At 38.4% G+C, this 25,000-nt stretch overlaps 2 protein-coding genes across 5 annotated transcripts in view; both read left to right on the forward strand.

Moving 5' to 3' along the window:
- LOC137969701 (homeobox protein unc-4 homolog) overlaps positions 1-15,685 on the forward strand; it is a 30,198-nt gene extending 14,513 nt beyond the window's left edge. Inside the window, exons 1-3 of one of the 4 annotated variants that reach the window (XM_068816039.1) lie at positions 8,275-8,537; positions 12,100-12,260; positions 13,098-15,685. In XM_068816039.1, the coding sequence (XP_068672140.1) occupies positions 8,285-8,537; positions 12,100-12,260; positions 13,098-13,283 (600 nt within the window). In that variant the 5' untranslated portion in view covers positions 8,275-8,284 and the 3' untranslated portion in view covers positions 13,284-15,685. Of the gene's footprint in view, positions 1-6,273; positions 6,380-8,274; positions 8,538-12,099; positions 12,261-13,097 lie in introns of those variants that run through there. The other 3 variants (XR_011116715.1, XR_011116716.1, XR_011116714.1) reach the window with 3 other exon arrangements.
- A 4,394-nt stretch (positions 15,686-20,079) lies between these two features.
- The window catches only part of LOC137972014 (uncharacterized), a 17,109-nt gene continuing 12,188 nt past the window's right edge, over positions 20,080-25,000 (forward strand). Inside the window, exon 1 of the mRNA XM_068818812.1 lies at positions 20,080-20,235. Within this exon, the coding sequence (XP_068674913.1) occupies positions 20,214-20,235 (22 nt within the window). The 5' untranslated portion in view covers positions 20,080-20,213. The remainder of the gene's footprint in view (positions 20,236-25,000) is intronic.

Below are 25,000 nucleotides of genomic sequence, written 5' to 3' on the forward strand. Positions count from 1 at the left end.
TAATATGATTTCATATTCAGCACATTAGCTGGTGAATATAAAGCAAACAAAATGGCTGGGCTCCCACAGGCACTCGTGACCTTTACAACAGAAATAAACTGTGTCGATTATCGATTCTCTGCTGTTCAGCTCTGAAGTTATACTAGTGACACACAGTTATTTGGCAAAGGCAAAGAGTGTGTACTGTACATTCTGAGACGAATAACTGTAAAATATAATTAAAGTTCTGTACAGTGTATTGCAATTTTTTTTTTGATAGCTACAAAACGTATTTATTTATTCATCAAAAGAGAGAGAATTTGAATAAGACTTAAGGAAAATTCATAATGTAAACAAAAATAAACAACAAAGAAGTCAAACTATTTAAGCTCAAAGCTATTTCACAAATAAGGAAACCGGAGATAAGCGCCGGCCTGATGGGCCTTCTGGCTCGTAAGCAGTGACTTTATTTCACAAATGAGAGCAAATAATTATTTGTATCTTAGTAAACTTATTTGCAAGATTCCTGCAGCTTGCACTGTCAATGTCTGCACGAAAGTTTGGTAAATTATACACCATTCCACTGGCATCAAACAATGGTTGATCCTTTTCGGGAACCCAACCACTAAATGTTCTTCTCTTTCCTCAGTTAGGCAGAACACTCCAATATAACGTAACGAGTACCGTATGCTAAGTTCTTTCTCAGTGAAGCTTCTTTTCCTTAGTCATTGTTGACGCTTCATAGGCTCTTCCTCTATCTGTGATCATCTACAATCTTTTGTCCGCCATTTTGATTTTCCCAGCTAGTGTTTTAAGTCTCTGTGTAGACTCGCATGAGCTTGAGTCAAGTCACGTGACCATAACATTCTCAGGGTAGCCTTTCCGAGCCTTCCCTCCAGTGGTACATGCAAAACCCAATGCTAAAAATTATAGGATGAGGCATTTCTACGCGATCGATCAGCACAATGAAGTTTTAAAAGAAAGAATGTTGTGAGCTTTTGTGGTACGGTCGCCATTTTTATTCCTGCATCAGATATGAAAAATGTACATGCAACACTTGCCTTACATGGACATTTCTGCGGATGTCTGGTTTACTTGCCTGGCACATAAATTTAAAATAATTTCTTTGAGCTTTGGCTGTGAGTTCATCTATCAAGAGAGCAAATTAGAGCAGGTGTTTTCGGAGTTGGGGAGTTTAGTGGATGTGCAGAGTTATTATACATATCGTGCATGCATTTGGTTACAAGATATGCGATCAAGATTTGGAATTTTGTGTGGCGGAATAACAGATAAAGGTTGGTTAATCCCTTCTACTTGACTAAATCATGTATTCGTGTGAAGAGCATCGCCATCTAGAACTCTACTAACTATGTAAATCGAACAAAATTGCATGAAATGCTTAGAGTAAGACCCGGGGAGTAAGACTTCTCATTACCTTACAATAGACATTTTAGGCCTTTTCTTTAGTTAAAGTTAAGCTTACATCAGTCTTGCATCTAAAGTAAATAATTTCAATCCTTGTCACTGAGCTTAAATTTATTTGGTTATGTTATTTAAAGTTGCAAAAATATTTTGAGCCATCATATCACTGCAGCTCCTCACAAGGGTTACAAATTAATAGCTTAAGACTGAACTTTTTTTATGGTCTTTCATGTTTAATACTGTCTTGTTTTTGTAACAAGCAAATGGCGTAATATTTTGCCAAAAATAAAATGTGTGGAGACTAGAATCTTGTTTGTGGTGTCTCCATTAGAGCTACATGTTGCAAGGCAAAGCCAAAAAAAAAAAGTTTGGATTCGCTCTGACGAAGGGCTAACGCTCGAAACGTCAGCTTTTAGAATCTCTGTACGGTGGCCAATTTACATTATCAACTCCGTTGATAATACCAAATTTTTGTATACTACAGTCTACTTCCCCACCGACGCAGCACCACAGTTTCTTTAGAAACTACCCCTTCATTCAAAAAAAAAAAGGCTTGTCACAGATATATAATCAGGACTTACATGATTCCTGCAAACACTTACAGTACATGTATCTCTGCTGCATGTCCTCTTGTGTGTTCTAGCCTCTCCTTTGTGGTATGGCAGGAATTCGCCAGGCTCATCAGCACCTTTCAAATGGGTATCAGGTGGCAACCCTCTGCTGCCCCACCCATTATTCTTTTTTTTGGAGATCAACCAAGAGACAATTACATTAAGATGCCTCCCTTGATTTTCCACTACTTTATTCACTCATTTTCAACTGTTTTAGGCTAACTTTAAGGTGTGTTGTGTTTGTGGAATTAAGGCGACTTAAGGTCCCAGAATAGGCCTGGCATATATACGTGCAACAGCGTTGGAAAGGCAATTAGGGAGATCATCTATATGGAGAATAAATAACAATGGCTCTAATATAGTTCCCTGTGGAATACCACAAGTAAGAAATTCACTGTCTGAGAGCGAACCATTCACAAAGCATTTCTGGTTACGATTTTCTATATAAGATTTAAACCAGTCGTGTGCAATACCGTACCGCCAATGCCATCTTCAAAGAGTTTAGACAACAGAATTACATGGTCAACGTTAATACTATACCCCTGTCAATGTTGCAGGCCCAATTATCAGTGGCTTTTAAAAAGGCAGTGACAGTCGAATGGAGCGAACGCAAATCGGATTGATGACTGGTGGACATTATTTACAGTTAAATAAACTTAAATCTGATCGTAAATGATACGCTCGAAGACTTTAGCTACAACAGGGACAATAGAAATTGGTCTATAATTATTCAGGTCAGAATGATCACCCTGTTTAAAAAGCGGGATAACTTTGGCGCACTTTCATTCTTGAGGGAAAATACCTGATTTAATGGAAAAATTAAAAATAGAACACAGTGAACCAGCAATTAAATCAGCGCTTTCCCGGAGGAGTCTTGCAGAAATAAAATCTAGGCCTGTTGCCTTGGATTTACAAAGTTTAGATTGAAGCGAAAATACTTTAGAATAATTATTTTCTCTCAACTGAAAACGGATATCGGTTCTCGTAATATACTTTAGATGTGAAGGACCATTATCAGAATTGATCTCACTAGCGAGTTTAGGTCCAATAGAAGAAAAATGAGAATTGATAGAATCGGTCAGCTCTAGAGAATCGCAAATTTCCTTTACGCAACAATTAGTGGTTTTCCTGGGCGTGAGCTCATTTATAATTTTCCAGGTCTGGTGCGAGTCACCTTCATTTGCATTAGGTACGTTCAGAAATCCGTAAGGGTTGAAACGTGTAACGGCCCCTTGTGTGCTGGGAAACCAGCTTCTGAATATTCAATTTGTTAGTACCATATTTGCAAAAACAAGAGCGAGTGGTTTCCAAATATGGTACTTAGCACTGAAACATTCAACCAATCAGTTGGCACTGAATATTCGGAAGCTGTGAACGCGCGTTACACGTTTCAACCCTTATGGGTTTCTGGTACGTTTTTATAGTACGATTCTTTGGTTTGCTTAATTTCGGTATTGACTGAATTACAGACTCGTTTAACCCTTTAAGCCCCGAGGGGTTCCCCATTGACGAGTAAAATCGTCTGGCGTTAGACAGAGTAAAATCTATAAGTGCCATTTGGCACTCTCGGGGCTGAAAGGGTTAAAGGCTAGCCATGCAGTCATTTGCATCATTAGAGCGTGATGCCTTCAGTTTAAGAATGTCTCTGTCATGCATTCTTTTCTTTAAATGGCTAGTTTGAATGTCGGTAAAGCTATTGGGGCTGATATGCTACCAAACAAGGTTCTTAAAGAATTTGCACCAGAGCATGCGTTGCCCATCATGAGCATTTACAACCGTTCTCAAGTAGAAGGCTATGTACCAGATTTACTAAAGCGCTCCATTATCAATCCACTACCCAAGGTCTCCCCTCCAAAGGAAATCCAGTCGGACTTAAGACCGATTTCTCTGACTTGCACCCTTGCCAAGATTATGGAGGGTTTTGCTCGAAGTAGACTCGACCCACGGCAGTATGCGAGGGAGGGTCCCTTTACCTCCTCCAAGGAATCCATGAGGCAACGGACAGGGGTAACTGCAGTGCTCGAATGTTTTACGCAGATTTCTGAAAAGGTTTCGACTTGACCGACCACAATATACTCCTTGGGGAACTGGTATGCTTTGGTATTGACCCAGTGATGATTAACTGGATGAAGGGGTTCCTTGCCGATCGATCGCAAGCTGTTACAATTGGAAATTCCCTGTCTGATTGGAAATCACCTAATGGAGGCATCCCGCAAGGAACGAAACTTGGCATCATTTTGTTTGCGGTCATGACCAACATTCTTCTGCGAAACTGGCATCTAAGGATAAAGTTTGTGGACGACACAACTGCATTACAAATCTTGTCAAGGAACGGTACAAGCCTGTTGAACCACGCTGTCAGGGACATCCATCAGTTCTCGGCCGAGCATCACATAAGGTTAAACCCAAAAAAGTGCAAAGAAATGTTTTTTAATTTTATGCATTGATAATGATAATTTCTTCTTAAGACCAATCATTGTTATCGCTAACAACATAATGGAACAAGTTGGAGCGGTTTTCAATTGAGTGTCGAAAGTAATTAGTGAATTACTTTGGTTTATGATTACTTCACTCAGTGATTGGTTAAAAGTTCTCGCGCCACTTTTTCAACCAATCAGAAGTGAAACCAAAACCAATCGTGGCTCACGCGTGCACATTTTCCCGCGCTTTGTGTCGGCTTCGTGTAATTACTTCGAGTTTTGATTGGTTTACTGGATTGTCTCCGTCCTTTTTGATTGGCCAAAGTAATTACTTTGGTTTTGGTTTTACGACACTCAATTGAAACTCGCTGTAATACTTATAAACTTCTCGGTGTTATTATAAGTGACGATCTTAAGTGGACTCACCACATTGAGTACATTTCTAAGAAAGCCTCTAAGCGCCTCTATACCCTGAGAATTCTTAGGCGAGTAGGTGTAGCTATTGATTCAATCGTGTAGGTGTATTTAACAACTATACGACCTATGTCAACAGAGTGTTCATGGTTCTAGTTGCCATAAGCAGCAAAATGGCGGTTGCGCGGAACGGCCTGGTTTGAAATACATGAAAACGAGGTTTGGTAGGTAGAATCCTTGTAGAGCAGCATAGAGACTTTTACATTAATTATATCGTTAGAAAAACATGTGTTTGAAACACCAGTGGGGTTCACAGGTGGACCGAGCTTGAAACTGGAAACGGAAACGGAATTGGCGAACAAGTAAGACGCAAAGAGAACACTCCTATCAACTGTATTTTTCCTGCGCGGAAACTTTGGGAGAGATTGTTGGGAATGTGAAATTGTTTGGGGAGAGGAATCGTCGTTGCGTCAGAGGGGCAATCTATGCAAATAGATAGCGCAGTTTAGGTGCACGCATTTTTCCAAGGCTGTAAACAGCGTATTAAATGTAGTGCCAATTTTCGGAGAGGCCAATCGTTTCACCCGTTTTTAACGTCACACTCTGAGCTGATAAAAAAATTGACAATACGTAGTAAAATCAGTTTCACACCGACGTCAGGAAGACGACGACATCCACTTCAAACCGTCAAAAGGGAAACCCCAGCTCGCAGTTTGGCGTTATTGAAAGATCTGTTGTTACATTTCGAAGGTTAATATGGTAATAAGGTTTTAGCCAATATCAAACTCCCAAGTGACCCGCCTTATCTTGATGCGGTAGCCAATGACAGCCCTGCCTCGGCTACCTTTGGGATTGTCTTCCAGAGTAGCGGTGATGTTTTCGATCGATAAGTAAAGCTGTAGCTAGTTATTTCCCTTTTGATTTACGAGTCCATGAAAAATGAAATATAAAGCGACATAAAAAAAAGTCCCAGACTTTAAAAAAGCCACGTAGGTTGAATTACTTGATGAAAAGCGCTTGGTAAATTTTTTCGCGATCTTTCTTGTGCGATAGAAACACGAAACGCCTCTCAATGAAATATGATTGGCATCTGTCATCGGCAACTTTTATCGTCGCGTTGATTTCTAATTACTTGCAACACCACCAAATGATCAGCTTTTACTCAGGGTTTTTACTCCATCTACCCTCATCATAGATTAATTTATTGTGAACCGAATTGTGTACACTCAGCTGCACCTTACGTAATGCGTAATTTATCTGCTATTGTTTTGTAATGTTTAGCCTGATTTTCTCGTTCGGTTTCTGTATTCATTTTTCTTTAGCTGGAACCTTGATTAATTTAAAATCTGTGCACGGTCGATCAATTTTTTACTTTATTTGGTCAAACTAATGTATTTTAACGAGACTGTTTTTCTTAATCATTATAGATTGCCATGAGCAAGTCAAATCATCTTTTTTAAGCTGAAGAGGAAAAAAACAGAACCTTGGCAATTTTTTGCCATTTATCTCCAATTTTAGAAGCGCAATTGACTGGTAAATGTTAAAATATTTTCTCTCTTTTTCTTCCTATACTTAGAAACAGCGCATACACTTTAGCGAATGAAATCAAAACTATCCCATCATAAAGAATACAAAAGTTAGCAGTTGCTTTTATTTCAGATGGAGACTTAATCGGGACAGGTTGAATAAATATTAATATCTTTGCGTAGACGCAGTTATTTAAAGGTTCTGTGATTGACTTGGGATTCACTTTGCTTTCCTTTTTAAGTTGATAACATTTTTAAAGTCGCTTTCATTTAACGGTAAATTACACACCGTGTATTTGCAGAGCGACTGCCAAAATATTTACATTACAAGGACAAAATTTATCCCTCTTATTAGGAAATAAGCTGAGATTAAAGTAGAAAAAACAAGTGACCCCCTTTTATCAAAAATGAAAAGAGCAATTATCCCAGCTTGGACGGATTTAAAAGGAAATATTCCTTTTGTTTAGTCTTTCAATGGGAAGCTATAAATTTGTCTCATCATGGTTTTTTTAAGCTGAACCAGTAACTTTTCGTAGTCAGTTTGTTATTTTTGTAGTGTTTACTAAAGCAACCGAAATCTATCTTAACGAGTTTGTTTTAGCAGAGATTATGGAGATATCGCTCACTTAATGGCCTCGACTCTTAAAACGTGCTTAAAAGCATATTTAAATCTGCAGGAAATTAGGTTCTTAACAAGTTTAGTAAAGGATAATCGAATGCGGATTTGAAACATTGAAGGATTTGAATCTGTGCAAATAGTCATCTGTTTCTCTGTTTCACTTTAAAGATAACACGAATCTGTGAGTGATGCACCGATGCAAGAGATTGATTCAGTGACTTTAACTGAGCTAAGCTGCGTGAGCTGTAAGATCGGAGATTCGTGGCCAAAGTGCTTTTGCCCTAAAATTCCTTCCAATTTTCACCAAGCAGTGTCCAGTTGTATTTGTAATTAGTATTAGCTGGTTATGCAAAGGAAGAGCTGACGTGTTGGGTATAATTGTGTGGAGAACACTGAAATGTGATTATCGGAGAAGACAAAGACGAAACTTGGAACAGGAGTGGCTTCTCAAAAAGGAATCCTATCCTTTAAGAGCCTTAGACGATCAAATTTACGAAACATTAATAAGCCATTGACTTAAACAAATTATTGTAGCCTAAGTGCTTAGCTTTGCGTAACACAAAAGGCATCAACTTGTTTTTATGTTGGAAAAGGAAACGAAGTGCATAATGGAACTAATTTGTTCGGAAGATTATTCTTAGGCACTGATTTCGCATTTGATCCTCTAAGTGGGATATTAGATTAATATGTCCGTACAAATCACTTTATTGATGTTAAACTGATTGTCTTAGAAATTTATGAATTTATGGAATCTCTATTGTTTTAAAAGTGGTTAAAAGTTTCCAAAACTGATCTATTAACAGGTGACACGCAAAAGTTGTGTGAAATAGGGATAATGTTAAAACTAACTGCGCGCATGGAAAGTCGAACTCACCCTGTCGACGACTATAACTGATTTCACGCGTAGTGGATGGAAATATACCGTTTTCTTTTCATGCAGTAAGCCTGATTTTAGCAAGAGTGATTTCTATAAATTAAATGAAAAGCGAATTTTAAAGGGACCCTCATTAAATACTAAGTAAAGCAAGGCGAAAGATTTTTTCCAAACACGCCCTCCACATGGCGACAGAACCTCAGGCCTCGCTCTTCAATCAAGAGAGAATTTTTTTTGTGTCTCGTGACAAAGGTGAGAATAAAGGGTTTGACACTCCTTGTTAGTATTGGTTGACGGGAATCTTTTAACCGCCATCTCAATTAATAGCCGCGGTCATTCAGCACACAATTGAGCAGCTTTGTAAACTAGTCTGCTATATGGGAAGTCACTCATCATCAGTTGGCCGTTAATTTTTTGCTATGCCAAGCGAACGTCAAATGCAACACAGTATGGATCTTAGGAGGCACCATTACTTTTACTCGTATCATCACCCGTATCGCCTGGCAGGCGCAAGATACGGGGCCGTATCACCTTACCAAGTCCTTACAATTCCTCGTTGCACCTGTGAGTGCTACTGTGAGAGAAATCGACCTCAGCTGAGCGAAAACGATGCTGGTCGTGAATCAAGTGAGAGGGAAGGGCAAAGCAGGGAATTTGTCGAACTTAAAAACGGTACGGCTTTGTTTCTTTCGCAGGTAACGTTCTCACCTCATGTGCCACACAGGTTTGGTCATTTTCAACTTAACTTTTCTTCGTGTGCTTCATTTGAGTCAGTTTATCGCATCCGCTTATTTTAATTAGTGGCCGGGTCAGTATTTACCGCTTTTAAAGCTCATTACTCCGTTTGTTGCGCTTACTGCAGTCGAGTTAACAATATCAAATGTTTTCATTGTGGTGAATATAAGACTGTTCAGGAAAGCGCATGAAAAGAGATGAAAAACAGCCAAAATCTTATGGTAAGTCACGTTCGTCCTGTAAAAGGAATCCGAAAAAAAAGAGAGAGAAAAGTGAACCCTATTAGGTCCCTTCTTTGACCTCAACAATATTTTTCGCTAGCGCAACATTCGTTGATCCCTGACTCCAAGGAAGGAATGTACGTGAAAGAGTATAATTTTCGCGCAGAATCCCAAACTTATGACCAGAAGAGTGGCTGGACTCTCCCTTCCATTCCCATAAGAATTTAAGAGGGAAATCTAAAGTGCCAATTTTGTGAGTTATGAGGAACCACCTGGCTTATAATTCGAGAGATTATCACTTTCTTCCGTGGATAATAATAATAATAAGCTGTGATTTCTTTTTATTTTATTTTATTACTTAAGTCCTTTTTGAGGTACTTACACGCCTTACAAGTGAACTTCCCAGATAATTTTGTTATATTTTTTCTTAAACAACGAATTCAGAAAAAAAAAGCGCTTTTCTCCGTATCGAGTTATCGCCTTGTTTACACGATTTTTCAATTTCACGTGCAATCATACAAAAAATTAGAATGGGAATAACACATATACTGGCTTTTGAGATTATTGACTGCAAGTAAGTTTACTTTGGACGATTTTTCTTAAGGTTTTAAATCCAAGTTAGTCTTCGTGCAAAGGATTCATCCCTTCCGTTATTTTTTACGTGGATTTTTCGCTGGATGCGTTTATTACAATAAAAGGTGTCTTCGTTAAGAAATGCAGTACATTCTTTTTGCTCCCTGTTTTGTATAGCGATCTTTCGATAGTCGAACGAGAGCTTTATCTTTCACGTAACGCGTGGAAGCTAAACAAAGCTTGTTTTCAGGTACCGTGGAAAATCGGTCCATGTAATTGATAGTGTTCATTTCAAATTTGCAAAAATATGAAGCGCGTATGATTAAAGATATAATGCGAACCCTTTACTTGATGTCAATGTTTTTCGATATGCCACTCTTTCGCATATCGATTTCGACATAAAATTCAAGGTAATTAACTCCCAAACGATCACTTCGTTGGACCATCTTTGTTCAGCTGTCAGATTCAAAACATAGGACCCGTATTTCAAGGTCGACGCAGTTTCTGAAAAATACACAAAAGCCGAATCTTAATATTATCTTTGACACAAAAATTCACACCATTCGAGTATTCGTCAATTACCTCATTATCGCTCTAAACGTGTTTAATACGTCTGTTGCATCCCCCACTCTTCATGACTCTTAGTTTTACCTCAACTGTTGTCGCTCGTCGAAAATGAATAATAATACTTTACTTGTAGTTAAAAATATCCCTAAGCATCTTTTATTGTTAGAACTATTCACGATGCAAGGCTTTTCTTGGTTAAATGAATCGTATTTTACTTGGTGTTGGCAATCATGATCTGAGAGCGGTTAGACGAATACCGCTGTTAGGGAGAACTGCTCTTTTACGCAAGGGATCGAATTAAATTGTGCTCTCAGCCCTACTTAGTTGCGAATGCATAAAAAGGATGAAAAAAGAAAATTGTGCCCTTCAAGACTGCTGGGAATGGTGCTATGAAGGTTTGATTTGATCTCGTCGTAGTGTTTCTTACGTGAAACTTGCTCGAACTTTCCGTTGTACACCACAGCACCAGTAATTTCGCGAGACCGAATCAATATCGTTAAGTGCTATTTTGTCGCAGTGAGTATCCTTGGCAGTGTTTTCACAAAAAAAGAATGATTTTGGGAAAGATCAATGCTCAATATTCCTGCTAAAGAACAGGTTATCCTTGGCAGAGTGTTAGTCAGCGATCACGTTGATCTGAAAAGTTGACCTTCGTGTGAAAAATTACAGCTGCTGAAATCTTGCAGGACCAAATGTAAAACACCTTAAGTATATTGACTGGAATCATGAGGTTTTGTACAAGCGTGCTCTTTTTAGCTCGGCAAAAAGTCAATTTCCATGAATTGTCTTATAATCTTTTTTCCTTGCGTTCTCGCTAGAGCCTGAAACACTTGCTGCAGCGCTTTTTTATGCCTTTATTGTCTTCATTGAGGAAGAAAGGGGAGGAAAAGTGCCTTATGTTTTTGTGTAATTTTTTTAGGATAATCGGTAGTTGCTCTTTAGGATTAATTTTTGCTATTGGTCATCGGCGTAAGAGCATTTCGCTAGTTTTAATTGGCTCTTGAGTCTTGTTATTTTATTTTATGTTGTAACACCTTAGCGTATTCAACTGGGTAAGAAGATGTAAATGAATCAGATTCAGTGATACAAAATTTAATCTACGAGTTTTGTGGTCTTTTCACTGGTCATTCAAACCCCACTAATTAAACACAAGACGATCTCGTTTTCTTGCTTAATAATTGGCGGTCTTTTCCTGTATGCAGTTTAATAAATGAACAAAGGCAAGCGTTCGATGAGTGATTGATTTTACTGTCCTATGTGGGAAGTCTTAACGCTTTTATGACACTTTAAGCAAGTTTATTTTCTCACCTTGTGTGCAATATTCACACATGTGTGCAGGTGAAACCAAACATTGCTATTTTCTGTGATGCTGTGTCAACGATGCGTGTCTAAACAAGCAAATAACCGTCTTTGGTTTGTTAAACAAGGCTACATTAGAAAGCGGTGTAGCCGCCGACTCTTATATGTTTTATTGTTTTAGTAATCTTTATCCTAATTTTCCCGCTTCTCTCAGTTATAATTTACAAAAAGACTAGGGACCGACCTAAATCGGCCAGTCTCAGGAAATAAGGTTAACCCATTGCAATTGCATTCCCAAAAACAAATCAATCGTTTGTCGGTCGAAACATCCCGCTGAATTCCATTCTCTAAGCACAGGAACTGTCACTGCCATTGCATATAAATTGCAATGCAAAATTTCGCACAATAAAACGACTTTTGTTCGCTGACTGTAATAATGAGGTTGGTATTGATCACAAATTGCACGAGTATTTTTTTCATTCAACCAATCACAAGTTGTTTGAATTTTTGCGGTGAATCCTTCAACGGCGAAAAAACTTTATTGGAAGACCTCTGCTAATTAGGTCATGCAAAGATCTAGGACAAAACGAAGCACTCTTTTGACACCAGTATTGAAATTGCTTTCTACGCGCAATAGCGAGATAGTTGTACAACAATCGCTAACAGTGTATTCACCATTCCGAGTTCATTCTCAAAAAGGCGAATTTTCTCTTTGACTAAAAACAGCTAAACCGGTTTTCGTATACAATCTCTCAAAAATATTTTTCGTGGTCATCTAAATATGAAAGCAAGAAAATTCTTACCAGGCCTGTTTTATTTTTTTCTTTCACTGTTTCCAGGGGACTTTTGTCTTGATAAAACGGGAAGAAGAAACCGAACCACTTACAAAAGATGGCAAATTGACGAGCTCGAGCGAGCGTTCTCTCTTAATCCCTATCCGACCAGTATGTTCAAGAAAACGCTTGCGCTAAGACTGGGTCTTAGAGATTCGCGAGTACAGGTAATATTGCTATTTATTATCAGAAACCCATGAGGGTTGAAACGTGTAACGGCCCCTTGTGTGCTGGGAAACAAGCTTCTGAATATTCAATTTGCTAAGTACCATATTTGGAACAACAAGAGAGAAACATTCCACCAATCAGTTCGCAAGAACACCGTGACGCAATACCACCAATGTTCTCGCGCGAAATTAACTGGAGCGAGAGGTTTCCAAATATGGTATTTAGCGCTGAATATTCGGAAGCTGTGAACGCGCGTTACACGTTTAAACCCTTATGGGTTTCTGTTATTATATGGCAAAGCCAGTCTTAGGCAAATCCCAGCGCCCTGATTGGTTCTTTCTCGGTCGGTATTTTGCAGTACGGACCGTTTCCGTGGAAACAATCCAAGCCCGTGTATTTTTGATTCGGAGAAAAACCTTATTTTGAAACAACTTTATTTGAAACCAAAACTGCGAAAAAATTGCGAATATTGTCATTCTTCGCAGCGAAACTACAAGAAAAAGCTATAACGATTGATTTTTTTGCCGATTTCAAAGATGGTTGAAGACTTCAGACGAACACTGATTTTATTATCCTGAAGATCTGGAAACTGAAACAGGCGTCATCGAAAGACGATTTTATCAACCGACAGAAAAGTGCAAACACAAGGGTCGTACCTCTTGTTGAACACTATATTTTATTGGCTGTAAAGTGCCGTGCTTCCTATCCGAACATGCATCCCGTTTAGTAGCCGTTTAACTACTAAGATCCAATTTCATGCCCCCAGCATGACCCGAAGAAAAGTTAGTTTACACCTCATGCTCTCATGCTGAATTTGTTTCTCCATATCCTCGCAGGTTTGGTTTCAAAACCGTCGAGCAAAAGCCAAGCGTGAAAGGCCGGATGGTTCAACTGAATGCTGCAGCCACAATGACACAGAGACTGACCTAACAGAGAGAGAGCAAACCGGCTACAGCTTGGATGACGTGACTGATACGGAAGACAACAAAGAAACGCAGCATGAGAACGTAGAGGAAATCTAATCTTCATGCATATTATACTAAGTCTAAAATCGAAAGGAGATACAATATTGGTGTCGAAAAACCAACAGTTCCTGTAACAGATATTCACAACGCGGTTTCATTCATATGGTCATACATACATCACATACATGCATACATACATCCACTTTATTTCAACACGATGGTAATTAAAGCTAGTGTTTATGGGGTAGTGCATCTAAAACTAAAACTAAACTACAATTAGAAATATTAAATAATACACCTTATTCCAAAATGGCCACTATTTTAGTTTTTTTTTTTTTTTTGTTTGTTTGCTTGCAAAGTAGCCCTTGTTGCCTCTATCTTAATTAAACTTAAAATTCAAAAGAAAATATTTGTATAGGTAATCACATGATTTCGAGTTCAATTTGGAATAAAGAAGCACTATAAAATTTTTTTAAAGACGACCAAACTTGCACTCGCCCTACGCATTCGGGAAATTTGTAGTGATTGTTAAGCAGAAGAAACGCACGCGTGTCACTTAATCAGGGAAAAATTGCGCCATAAATTGCACCATCCAGGGAGCGCGCTTTGAAAAGAAAAGATTTGATTGGTTCTGGCCAAACTCTATTGTTTATTAGCCAATCATAATCCAGAATTTCGATGCCTAATTTGCACTGATATTACACTTTTTGCACTGTGTTACACTTGAACTGCACTGCTCTCAGCCAATCAGAATCGAGTATTTTTTTCATATACATTATTAAACCTTGAACGGAGCAACAAGGGCTAATTTGCAAGAAAGCAAAAGAACACTAAAATAGCGACCATTTTGGAAAAAAGGTGTGTAAATTACAGTAGTTTACAAATTATTCAAAATCTCCTTAAAGCTATCTTAAAACTTAAATGCCAAGATCATTAAAAATATATAAAATCGTCGTTGCTAAAATCGGCAGTTGAGGCGGATGTCACTTTGAAGTAAAAATCTCTTAGTTCGTAAATCTTACTTGTCTAGAATCAATAGTCCAAAATTCAGCGTGAGTTATAACCGGGTGTTTGAGCGTAATTGTATTCCAGAGAATAGCACCCCTGTAACTAACAGACTGTTCTAAATAGCGAGATTGAAACCTTAGGACAACAATGTTGTCTGATCGGCTTAACGAGTACTGGGTATTTCTCTTAGTAACAATTTTGTCTCTTAGTTAATGTAAGTCAGAAATTCGGGGGAAATTCGGGGCAATGAAAGGCTATACCAAATGTACATGAAGAGAGAAACACCCCATTTTGCAGTCATTGTAAAACTACCTTCCACACACTCATCCGGAAAATTGGTTTTTGCCCTAACCGGGACTCGAACCCCCGTCTCCCTGGTTACTAGTTGGGCGTACTAAGCCACTACACCATAAGGGCCACCACGCTGGTAACGTATAGCACACTAATGAGGTGATTTGTGGAGATCCCTATCCCACTTGAGTGTGTATCTTCTCTATCACCCCAAATGGGGCTTACAACAAATGAAAGTCAGAAATTTCGGATCCCCACATGGGTTCGAGTCCTGCTTAGAGCAAAAACCAAATTTTCGGGTGAGTGTGTCGAAAGGTAAAAATACTCTGTGTGTGTTTCTCTTTGTGTACGTCTGTCACTTAGTTTTACAGTTATAAGTGCGCCTGTGATAAAAAAAGTCACTTCCTTTTTTGTCTTCAGATTTTGAAAGTGTCCAAAATGAACGATAATACTTCACTTGGACGAAAATGACAATTAAGAATAATCCTTCAATTGAGGCAACCTCGTCCCCAGGGCGCTTTTTCCTTGCCGGGTGGGGAAAGTCCCACCCAAAGCCAGGGAAAAGGGCCCTGGGTACGAGATTGCAATTGAGGGAGAGACTTGGTTGCGTCTGAATTTGACCTAATTGAAATTCGGAGGTTCGGCACATGAGTGGAGCGGCGTCTGAACTGGGCCTAAGTGAGGGTTATCTGGTGACTGGTTTAAGGATATTACTCAGCCACTTGTCCCAGAGAATTAGCGTAACCCCAACGTCCATATCACACTGAAATGTATTCCTCATCTTATCAGAATATAGCCTAGAAAAATACACTAAATATTGCTATTTTGCCTTTCTGTTTCATTTACGTTATCTTGTAGCAAGGTAGGGCCATTACAACTTACAAATAAATTTCAGTATTAATGCGGCCTTAGCTTTTGTAAACCAGTTAAATCAGGGAAATTTGACTGTCAAGGTCAAGGCACAGTTTGGGTCTGTTCAAAGTTACGAAAGGCATCCTTCCACTTGCAAGATACTAGAGGGCGAATTATAATGTTTCACTTGGTTTACATTAAAGAATTCCAGGCGGGCTTCAAAAATTTAATACGTGTTTAGCGAAAAGTCATGAAAGCGCAGACGCCACCCTTTTTTTTTTCTTGTTCCTTGTCCTCTTTTCCTGGGGTCGTCCTAATAAAAGCAGTTCACATCATGATGGTGCCATTAAGATTTTCTGTCTCTCGGCTGGGAATATCCCATCTCCAGAATGGCCTTAACACCAGGAGTCAGTGCAACTTTTTGGACGTGTACGTATGTGGCTAGCTTGATCCATATTGTAGGACTTTCCCAATGGTATATGCATGATCTTCTTAACTTGTAAACAACTTCTGTACACTACTTATCGAATTTTCGAAATCCCTTGTTTTAATTACCAGAGCTACTTGGTTAATCACCCGGATCAATTCCAGTAAAATGAGGGCGTACTGGCAACTTTTTTCAATTTTACAGTGTAGACTTTAAGAAAACTGCAACTTAATTAAGCTTAATTATTTCATGGCACGTCGTTATGGGGCGCCAAATGGTAAAATGTTATTTAAGTACTTGTTGTGTTATTTATCAAATGTCACAAAAGTTCTCTTGCAATTTATAAATAACAAAGTACTTTTGAGACATTGAGTACTCAGGAATCACCACAGCAAAGTGAGGTAAGGATAAGTTTTAATTGGCTCATCAAGTTTATTTTAATTTACGGCAAATTGGTCTGAATTGTTGCTAATTAAATTTGTACTATGTTTATCTTACTGCCCGGCTCTAAGCCACCAAACGCTCCTTCTCAGGTTTGTTCGATTTCATCTTGACCTGTGTTGATTTATTAACATTAGCGGAAATTCCATTAGTGTCAAAATGCAAACAAGTGCATATTCCGGCAGTAGATCACTTGACTCGCAAACGCGTCTATGCTGGACGTCAGAAAGAAATTCAGGACAAAATGATTTTAACTGACATAGTTTTAGACTTTCGGTCTATCGTTGCTGCCCCCAGATGTCATTGTTCTCTTTGTATTCACAGATGGGTTGGCTAAAATTTTCTTGGATCAATGTATTTCTATCTCTCTTGCGGAGGTATGGCGGTTTTCAATTGAGTGTCGAAAGTAATTAGCGAATTGCTTTGGTTTATGATTACTTCACTCGGTGATTGGCTCAAAGGTGTCGTGGCACTTTTTCAACCAATCAGAAGTGAAACATTTTCTCGCGCTTTGTGTCGGCTACGTGTAATTACTTCGAGTTTTGATTAGTTTACCGAATTGTCTCCGTCCTTTTTGATTGGCCAAAGTAATTACTTTGGTTTTGGTTTTACGACACCCGATTGAAACTCCCTCTATCATACAATCACATAATCAACAACACTAATAGTTTTCCCGCGAAAATTATGGACCAAGAGTCCGCAGGCATAAATTTTTATGAGTTTGCGGTTATAAATTGCAAAAAGGGCGACTTTTAAATCGCAAAATGCGCGATTCTTGTTATTTAAATATGGCAGAGTTTGCTACAAATTGCAAAGTGTGTAATCTTGCGATTTGTTAATCGCAAAGTTGGGAATCTTGCTATTTATCAATTGCAAAGGTACTTGTTAATTGTTAAATATAGGGAAAAATTACTCAAATAATATTTTACATTTGGCCCCCTGTAAAATGCCGAAAAGGGTATCATATGGTGTGATGTGGCCATTGAGGTAAAAGGAGAGATTATCTCCATTCTTGGCGCCTTAAACCGATGAAAAGTTGAATCAATTAATAGGGTTCCCCGCCGTAACAATCGAAACAGATATTTGATTACTACAAAAAGCCGATTGGTGTCAATGAAACGATATTTAGCGCGTTCAAAGATCGAAGGAATTTTTTCAGAGCATTGGAATATTCAACCACTCGATTCCTGTGCGGCTTACAACTTATTGGTAGGCCGAAGGAATATATCTTTTAAGTACTCCTCAATGAGACCGTGAAAAGAATTTATTAAAATACATACTTAATGGCTTGCTTTACAGTGTGACACAACTAATATCAACTCGTGTATTGCTCTTATTTCATGACAAGAAACGTGCCTGAATTTAATGGTAGTAACATGATCTTAATTTAGTTTTCACTGTTCCTTTGTTATCATGTTTGTATCATGCACGGATGGGTCGAATATTTAAGCCAGCCAGTTGATTTTTTTCTATTTTTGGTTAATAGTCGGTTAATAGAGTAAGTCCGATCACACTACCAAATGAAGAAGTTAACATGGACGCTAGTGGAAAAACGTCTTTAAACATCTCTGGACTGATATATCAGAAGTAGCTAGCTACCAGATTTGCGAGTTGTCAGTTATAAATAGTTATCATCAGTAGTCAACATCGGTGGCCCAATGTCATGCCAAATATGTGATGTAGTTTTTCTGGCTCACCTTTTCACCAAATCATTATTTCAGATTCACTGATTATTTCATGATGCCCCATTTTGATCAGGACATAAAAGTTTCAAAAAGCTTTCAAATTGATCACAAATGATTTCGTTTAGTTAATTTGACGCGTTTTGGTCAAATTGGGCATGCAAGGTGTTTACAGAAATCCCACTTGGTGGCTGAAGACATTTCTGTTGGGCGAACATAAAACACTTTTATCCAATTCATATTTCCATCATCAATGAATGAATCATATTGTTGTAGGCAAACGTGTGAAATCAATGTCATAAAGATCGTGAGTTTGCAAAAAAATGCTTTGCCAAACCATTTGCACAAGGCATCTCTCAGGGCCGCAAAGATTGAACGTATTTGTGCATACTAACTGAGTCTTAGGGGTTCTTGGATATGACACCATGCAAAATAGTTAGGGAAAAAAGATAAAAGCCTTTTTTTAGTTCACAGAAAACAAGTGAAACCCCTGAGGACAGCCAATCTATTCAAACGCAACCAAATTGTAACACGTAAAAATAAAGATACAGTTTTTAATGATAAAAATAAACGGTAAAAAACGACGTTTCGACCTTACTTCGGTCATTAGCAAGTGAATGGTAAAATTGAGACAGTGAATATATAGATATGCATATAAGAAGAATAAAAATATTTGTAAAATTCTTTGTAAGTGGAGCCAAAGAATGCATGTCGTTTCGACCGTACTTCGGTCATTAGCAAGTGAATGGTAAAATTATGACAGTGAATATATATATATGCATATAAGAAGAATAAAAATATTTGTAAAATTCTTTGTAAGTAGAGCCAAAGAATGCATGTCGCGAAACTGCTTGCCAATTGATGAAGAAGAGTTTTTGTGTTCTTCAGCGGGTTGGTGTTGTAGATGGCGGCATGCGAAACTCTTCTTCATCAATTGGTAAGGATTTTCGCGACATGCATTCTTTGGCTCCAAAAGATCTTACAAAGAATTTTAGTGTTTTGATAAAGTGCAGCATGAACAAATTTGACTGCCTCGTCTTCGAAATGTTTTTTATTCAAAAGTTAAGACCTACTTTCAATGTGCAATCGCACTCAATTCGTGCAAAGGTTTTAATTTAATTAGCTTTTACTAGTTTTCTCTTTGACTTTTTTATTGTCCGTTTACACCTGCAAATATTTTATTCTTCTTATATGTATCTATATGTATATTCACTCTTTCAATTTTACCATTTATTTGATAATGGCCGAAGTACGGTCGAAACGTCGTTTTTTACCGTTTAGTTTTATCGTTAAAAGTTTCTTAGAAGATACAGTTATGGTAAAAAAAAGAGAGACTTCAACCCCTTTCATACAAGCACTAAATTGGCACGGCACTCCAAAATTTTGGCATGGTACCAATGAGGGGTCCATCGATCCAGTGTGGCAATATTTGGAGCGCGGAACACACCTCCAGAGATGTGATCGGCAGCCTTATATTTCAGCTCTGGCACGGGAGCCTAATATGACTTTTGTTTGTTCTGTTAACACACAAAATATTTGCCGTGCCTTGCCCGAATAATATGGGTACAGTACCGAGATTTCGGAGTGCAGTGCCAGATTTGCTGCTAGAGTAAAGTGGGCTTTAAAAGGAATGTTGTTTTTAATTTCGTGAAATGTCTGACTCATTGGTGATTATTCTAGTCAATTTGGAGAATTAATATGTTTAAAAGATTTGCGGTAATTCGAAAGTGCCGATGAAAAGATCTTTTCAACTTCAATTACACACTAATAAGTTCAGACAAGCCACTTTCTTCTAAGACATCAGCAGCTAATTTTTCTCATTCTCTCAAAGCATTAATCTTACTGTTCATCCTTTCTCACTGCCTCCTTGGCCTTGATACGTTCAACACCTAAGTCATTTTGAAATACAAAGAGTGGAGTGCTTTTGGCAAGTAGGATAATGCTTAGGGCTGTCATTAACTTCATTAGCCAAGAAACGCCGAAGGCAAAGTTTTAATTCCATATACCTTTGTTAGTATGGAAACTTCCACGTCCTCTCCCAAATGCCGAGAAATAAAAAAACAGGTGTCATAGATCCAAAAATACTTTGGAATTAAGATTAAGAGGATTTTCTTTTCTGTGAAGGACAGCCAGATTTTGTTCAGAGTGGGAGTGGCTAAGAAGGCCGAGGGGACCTCAAAATGAGTTGTATAAAGTCTTTGAGAAATAGTATATTTGCCAAGCTTGAAGGCTCCGTACAAACTAGCTCTTTCTAGCTTGTCTTCTTCATAGAAAAAAGGACCTGAAATGCGACTGAAACCAAATATACGTAAGTCTTGACCTCAATTCTTAATTGTAATAAGTCCTTGAGGCAGTTTTAAGGTTCCCTGCATTGGGTTTAATCGAGAATGTTGCTTTGCCAAACGTTTTTAAAGGTGGTTGTGTCTCTTTTATGCATAGAAACAGACCAAATGTTATGTAAGTAAAACATCGTCAAGATTTGTTGCCTATGACTTTGTTAAAGTGGATCATGGCGCAAAACGAAAGGTTTAAACAGAGTTCCTTTAAGGTTCTGTTTGTTCAATTTAACTTTCTTTAAGTGGAAATTTAATTAAAAATGTGTGAGTTGGAAGTGGATGTCTTAAGCGAGAAAAATACACCAACTTTTAAATCATAAATCATTCGATAAGTACACCAATTATTTGACATCGCGTTGACATCATAATACGTATTGCATTGCAACAACAACACAGTTGATTTAATTAGTAATACTAGAAAGTGAATAAGGGATCTTTGTTGACGTTTGTTTCATAAATAACATAAGAGTTTGCTCACAGAAAACAACATGCTATCTACAAATTGAATTCAGAAATTAAAAAACGTGTTAGACTGAACTAGTTAGGTCTCCAATTTTAAGCCTTTTGGCTTTGATAACGAGCGAAATATAATAAGCCATAAAAAACCGGTAAATTCTTGGGTGGCAAAGGCGATAATAATCAGTCACGTTATTCCTTGCAAAAATTTCGCGGAATTTTCAAAGAATAATCTCTCAGAGATTATCTGGAATACCGGGTTCAAATTTTCAGCGACAGCTTATTAAGCAATACACTTTCAATATCCGCCCTTTATCCTCGGCTGACTGATTAGAAAACGATAACCTTGACGTAATGAAGCAAAAAATGTAAACAACAATTTCCCTGTCGAATATTATAATGTCGAGACTTTAGCACTAGTTACAATATGGATGGAAAATGACTAAGTGTATGTCCGCTGGGCAACAGCTCAATATTCATGGCAGTGTCGTTTAGAACTTCCTACAAGTAGAGGTGTCTTTTCGTTTGCGTTCGCTCTGCTGATGAGTATGGGAGAAGAGACCTCTCTATGGGTCGAAACTCATTGTGTTGGGCATGCGCGGTGGTTACTTAGCGACCGAATCATCACGTTTTACTTTATGTCCTGTGGGCTTACTTAGCAACAGCGGAATTACTGTAAAGGAATGCGCGGGACCGTGGCAGTGGGCTCAAGTCAAAGTCAGCAAACATATCATGGGGCATGCAGTCCACGGTTGTGGACGGCGGTTGGATCGGGTAGTACATGGTGTAAGACCTAACTATTATGTCCCCAGTTACACCCATACACAAGACCAAGTACTACCCGTTGGATCAAAGTGAGTTTCGACCCATGGCGACTCATTTCCTGTACAACGCAAAAAGAAAAGACTCCTCTGCTAGCAGGGAACGTTTAGAATTTTCATATGGTGGCTTTTTTATAAATCTGGATTTTACATATCTTGTCTGTCTTTTTGCTAAAAGCCTATTACATGCATGGCTTTGAATTTCTTTGTTTATCTATCGAAGCTTCAACCATGATTTTGTAATCGCCCGTTTAAAGGTCTTTAAAGTGTATTTGCAATTAAATCTTTATGCTTTCAAAAGAGTAAGTTCGTTAAGCAGTAATGCGGTAAATTTACTGTTCTTACCTGCAAATAGGACCTTATGTTGTCCCAACTAAGTGCGCGCGCATTAATTTCAATTACTCTTCGTTTTGTTCAATCGCACCTCTCAGACAGTCACTGTCACGGCGTGGTGTTTTCAAATGATTAAAATGGGCCATTTCCGAGTTGCTGTTTGTCTCGGTTTCGAAGTGAGTCTTGGTGCTCAACTATTGTAAGGGAGATGAGTTTGATTTTCATAACAATACCCAACTCATTTCCATTTGAATGGTTGTACACCAGGACTCGCTTTGAAACTGTGACATGCAGCAACTCGGAAATGGGCTATTGAGAAAGCTCATTTCCAAAAAATATTCTTATGTGGAAGATGTATCTGTTTTATATCAATATGCTCCTGACATTCTGATTATTCGAACTTCACGCCCAATTTCTGGAAGCTTAGTTTAGCTAAATGGCGAAAGCTAACGTCACATATTGTGTGAGTCTTGTCGATACATGTATACGTACCCAACGAATTTTTCCTGACCTTCGGCGAGTCATGTGGCAGACCAGCGACTAACAGAAATGCATGATATAAAATGGTTTAGAAAAGGCAGTTTGCCGGAATGATCGGTATGTAGCTGGCTGCCGGACCTCTGCATCACGGTAATTTCGAGCAAAAATCCGAGGTTTCCATTCGCTGACGATTTGCTTCTGTTGGTGTAGGAGAATCGCAATTTCATGTAGGTTTATAAAATATGTATCTAGCTAACTCTGTGATGATGGGGGCGGATTTTCTTTCATTTTCAATACCCTGCAGCCTGCATCACTGCTACCCGCGCCCAAAAGGTATGATTACACAGGAGCCCATCACCCGGAGCCTCCATCCAGACTACATTGGATATCCTTGAGTCAACCTTTGCCCGTATCTTTTTATTTTTAGAATATTTTGTGAGACGAACGCGATCACTAGTGCGTGACTGCTTGTGACGTAATACAATAACTTTGTTCTCATTGGACGGCATAATGCATTCGCGGGAATTCGAACGTTTAAAAATAAAAAGATACGGGCAAAAGTTGTTTCCAAGGGTTTATATGGGAGATGGAGTAGGCATTTATAGATTATGCTAGTAAAAGTGGCATATTATGCTAGTAGCATTGCTTTTTTTTTGGCCAAATTATGCTAACATTATGCTCTTTTTTCCAAATTATGCCACCGTTTTTTTAAATTATGCTCTTTGAAAAATTGCAAATAAGTCCAAAATATATATATTTTTTAACTAGAAGCCGTTCGTCTACAGGAAAGAAACGCAACAAATCCACAATTAATTTCAAATAAGCATGTGGTTCAGGTTAACATGCTCACTAGTACTAGATAAATGTGACTTCCGGTTTCGGTGCACCTCAGACCCGGGCTCCTTGCTTCACAGTGAACTACAAATGCTACTAGTTTAACTAAAACTTTAAATAATAGCATCAAAAATGATCTGATAATTATCAAAATGCGCAAATTATGCTAGCATTGCTACTTGGCAGAAATTATGCCAGTTTGCTCGAATTATGCCAAAAATTATGCTAGCATAATCTATAAATGCCTAAGATGGAGGCTCCGGGTGATGGGCTCCTGGATTACAATATTAGGCTGGAGTATACGGTACGTGGTCTATAAACAATACAACGAGAATTGCTCTGTGATGCATATAAGATCTCAAAACAATCAGCAGGTTTAATGGCTTCGTAATTAGAGCCTTTCAATAAGTTTGTTGTGCGATCAGTAACAGTTAACGCACAAAACTGGAACTTCTCCCTCGCTGCCTTTACCCTGTGAGCAGTTGGTTTCCCTTCCATTTTCTCACAGCTTCAGTGCTTGTGTGTATGGGGCCATGGGGGAAGTGCTTCCTTTTTCTTTTACGTTCCATAGTCATGATTAAAACTTGATTCTGTTCATGTGCTTGAGGAATGTTGCATTATTCCACGAAAAAGATTTAATCGTTTTACTAAGAGGAATAACAACAAGCGGGAATTTAAAACATGATGTTGAAATGTGTTATTGAGACAAAGGTCCGCTCTTCACTGCAAGTACTGTAAGCCTTTCCGTGGAATGTTCGACAACATAGGGAGATAATCATGACACTGCGATTTTCTTGCCCGTACATGGAAGCCACTTAATTTCGTTGTCGCTTTACTATTCCGGCAGAATGATTCGTGGCCATGATAGGTAGCTTGAGTAGAAGAGATTATTTTACGCCGCAACAGTACAGGAAGTAGGCTTTTCCTTGAAACTTTAGAGGTTCGCAGCGTGATTGCAACCATTTCCGGCAATGTTCTCTCCATTCGGAGTCAGTGTTTTATCCATAATCGTTCATTCCTATTCATATTTGATACAACTCTTAAGTGGATAACAAGACCGACAATTGCAATGTAATATTTGAAGAACCTTTGTCACAGCTATAAATCCAACTTATTTATTAGCACCGTCGCATCAGTTACTAAGCAATGAGATATGGTTGATTTGATAGGATCAATGGGTCGCTATGCGAGATAGACATCAAGGGCGAAAGGATGTTGCGAAAAGCCCCACAGCTGTCTGTCTTCTGCAAAAAAATCTCCGCATCTCTCGAAATGTGTTAAAAACATAATCATCATGCCATTTCATGTTTGATACATGTAATCCTTTACAATCGCAAGTGGCAGTGTTGTATCACAGCCCGATCACAGAAAAGCCGAGACAGTAGTCTTCCAACATGTTCCAACGCACACATTCAGTCATATCCAACCATTAAATTGCAGTACGAAGCATATAAACGAAGAAAATCAAACGAAAAGATTATGCAAATCTCTAGAATGTCGTAGCAGATAGACAATCAATCATTGATTAAAAATTCTTTGGTTTTTTCATGAATTATTCATGATCCAGTATACAGCAAATCCGAAGTGGGAAAGTCGTTGAACCTTCTCTTCGTCCATTGGTCGGTCAGTTGATTGCATTGGCTATTTTATTTCCCATGACATGGTAGAAAACATTATGCTCTCGTATAATGTCCCATTTGTTGTGGCTTGCATTTTCTTGGTGTACATGTTGCCGGTAAAATCCCTTCTCAGTTAAATCCGTTTTTGCCTAGATTAAATTTTACCTGGGTTAAATACGCACTCGGATGAATTG

Source organism: Montipora foliosa, chromosome 9 (assembly GCF_036669935.1).
Source record: "Montipora foliosa isolate CH-2021 chromosome 9, ASM3666993v2, whole genome shotgun sequence".
Classification (NCBI taxonomy): Eukaryota; Metazoa; Cnidaria; class Anthozoa; order Scleractinia; family Acroporidae; genus Montipora; species Montipora foliosa.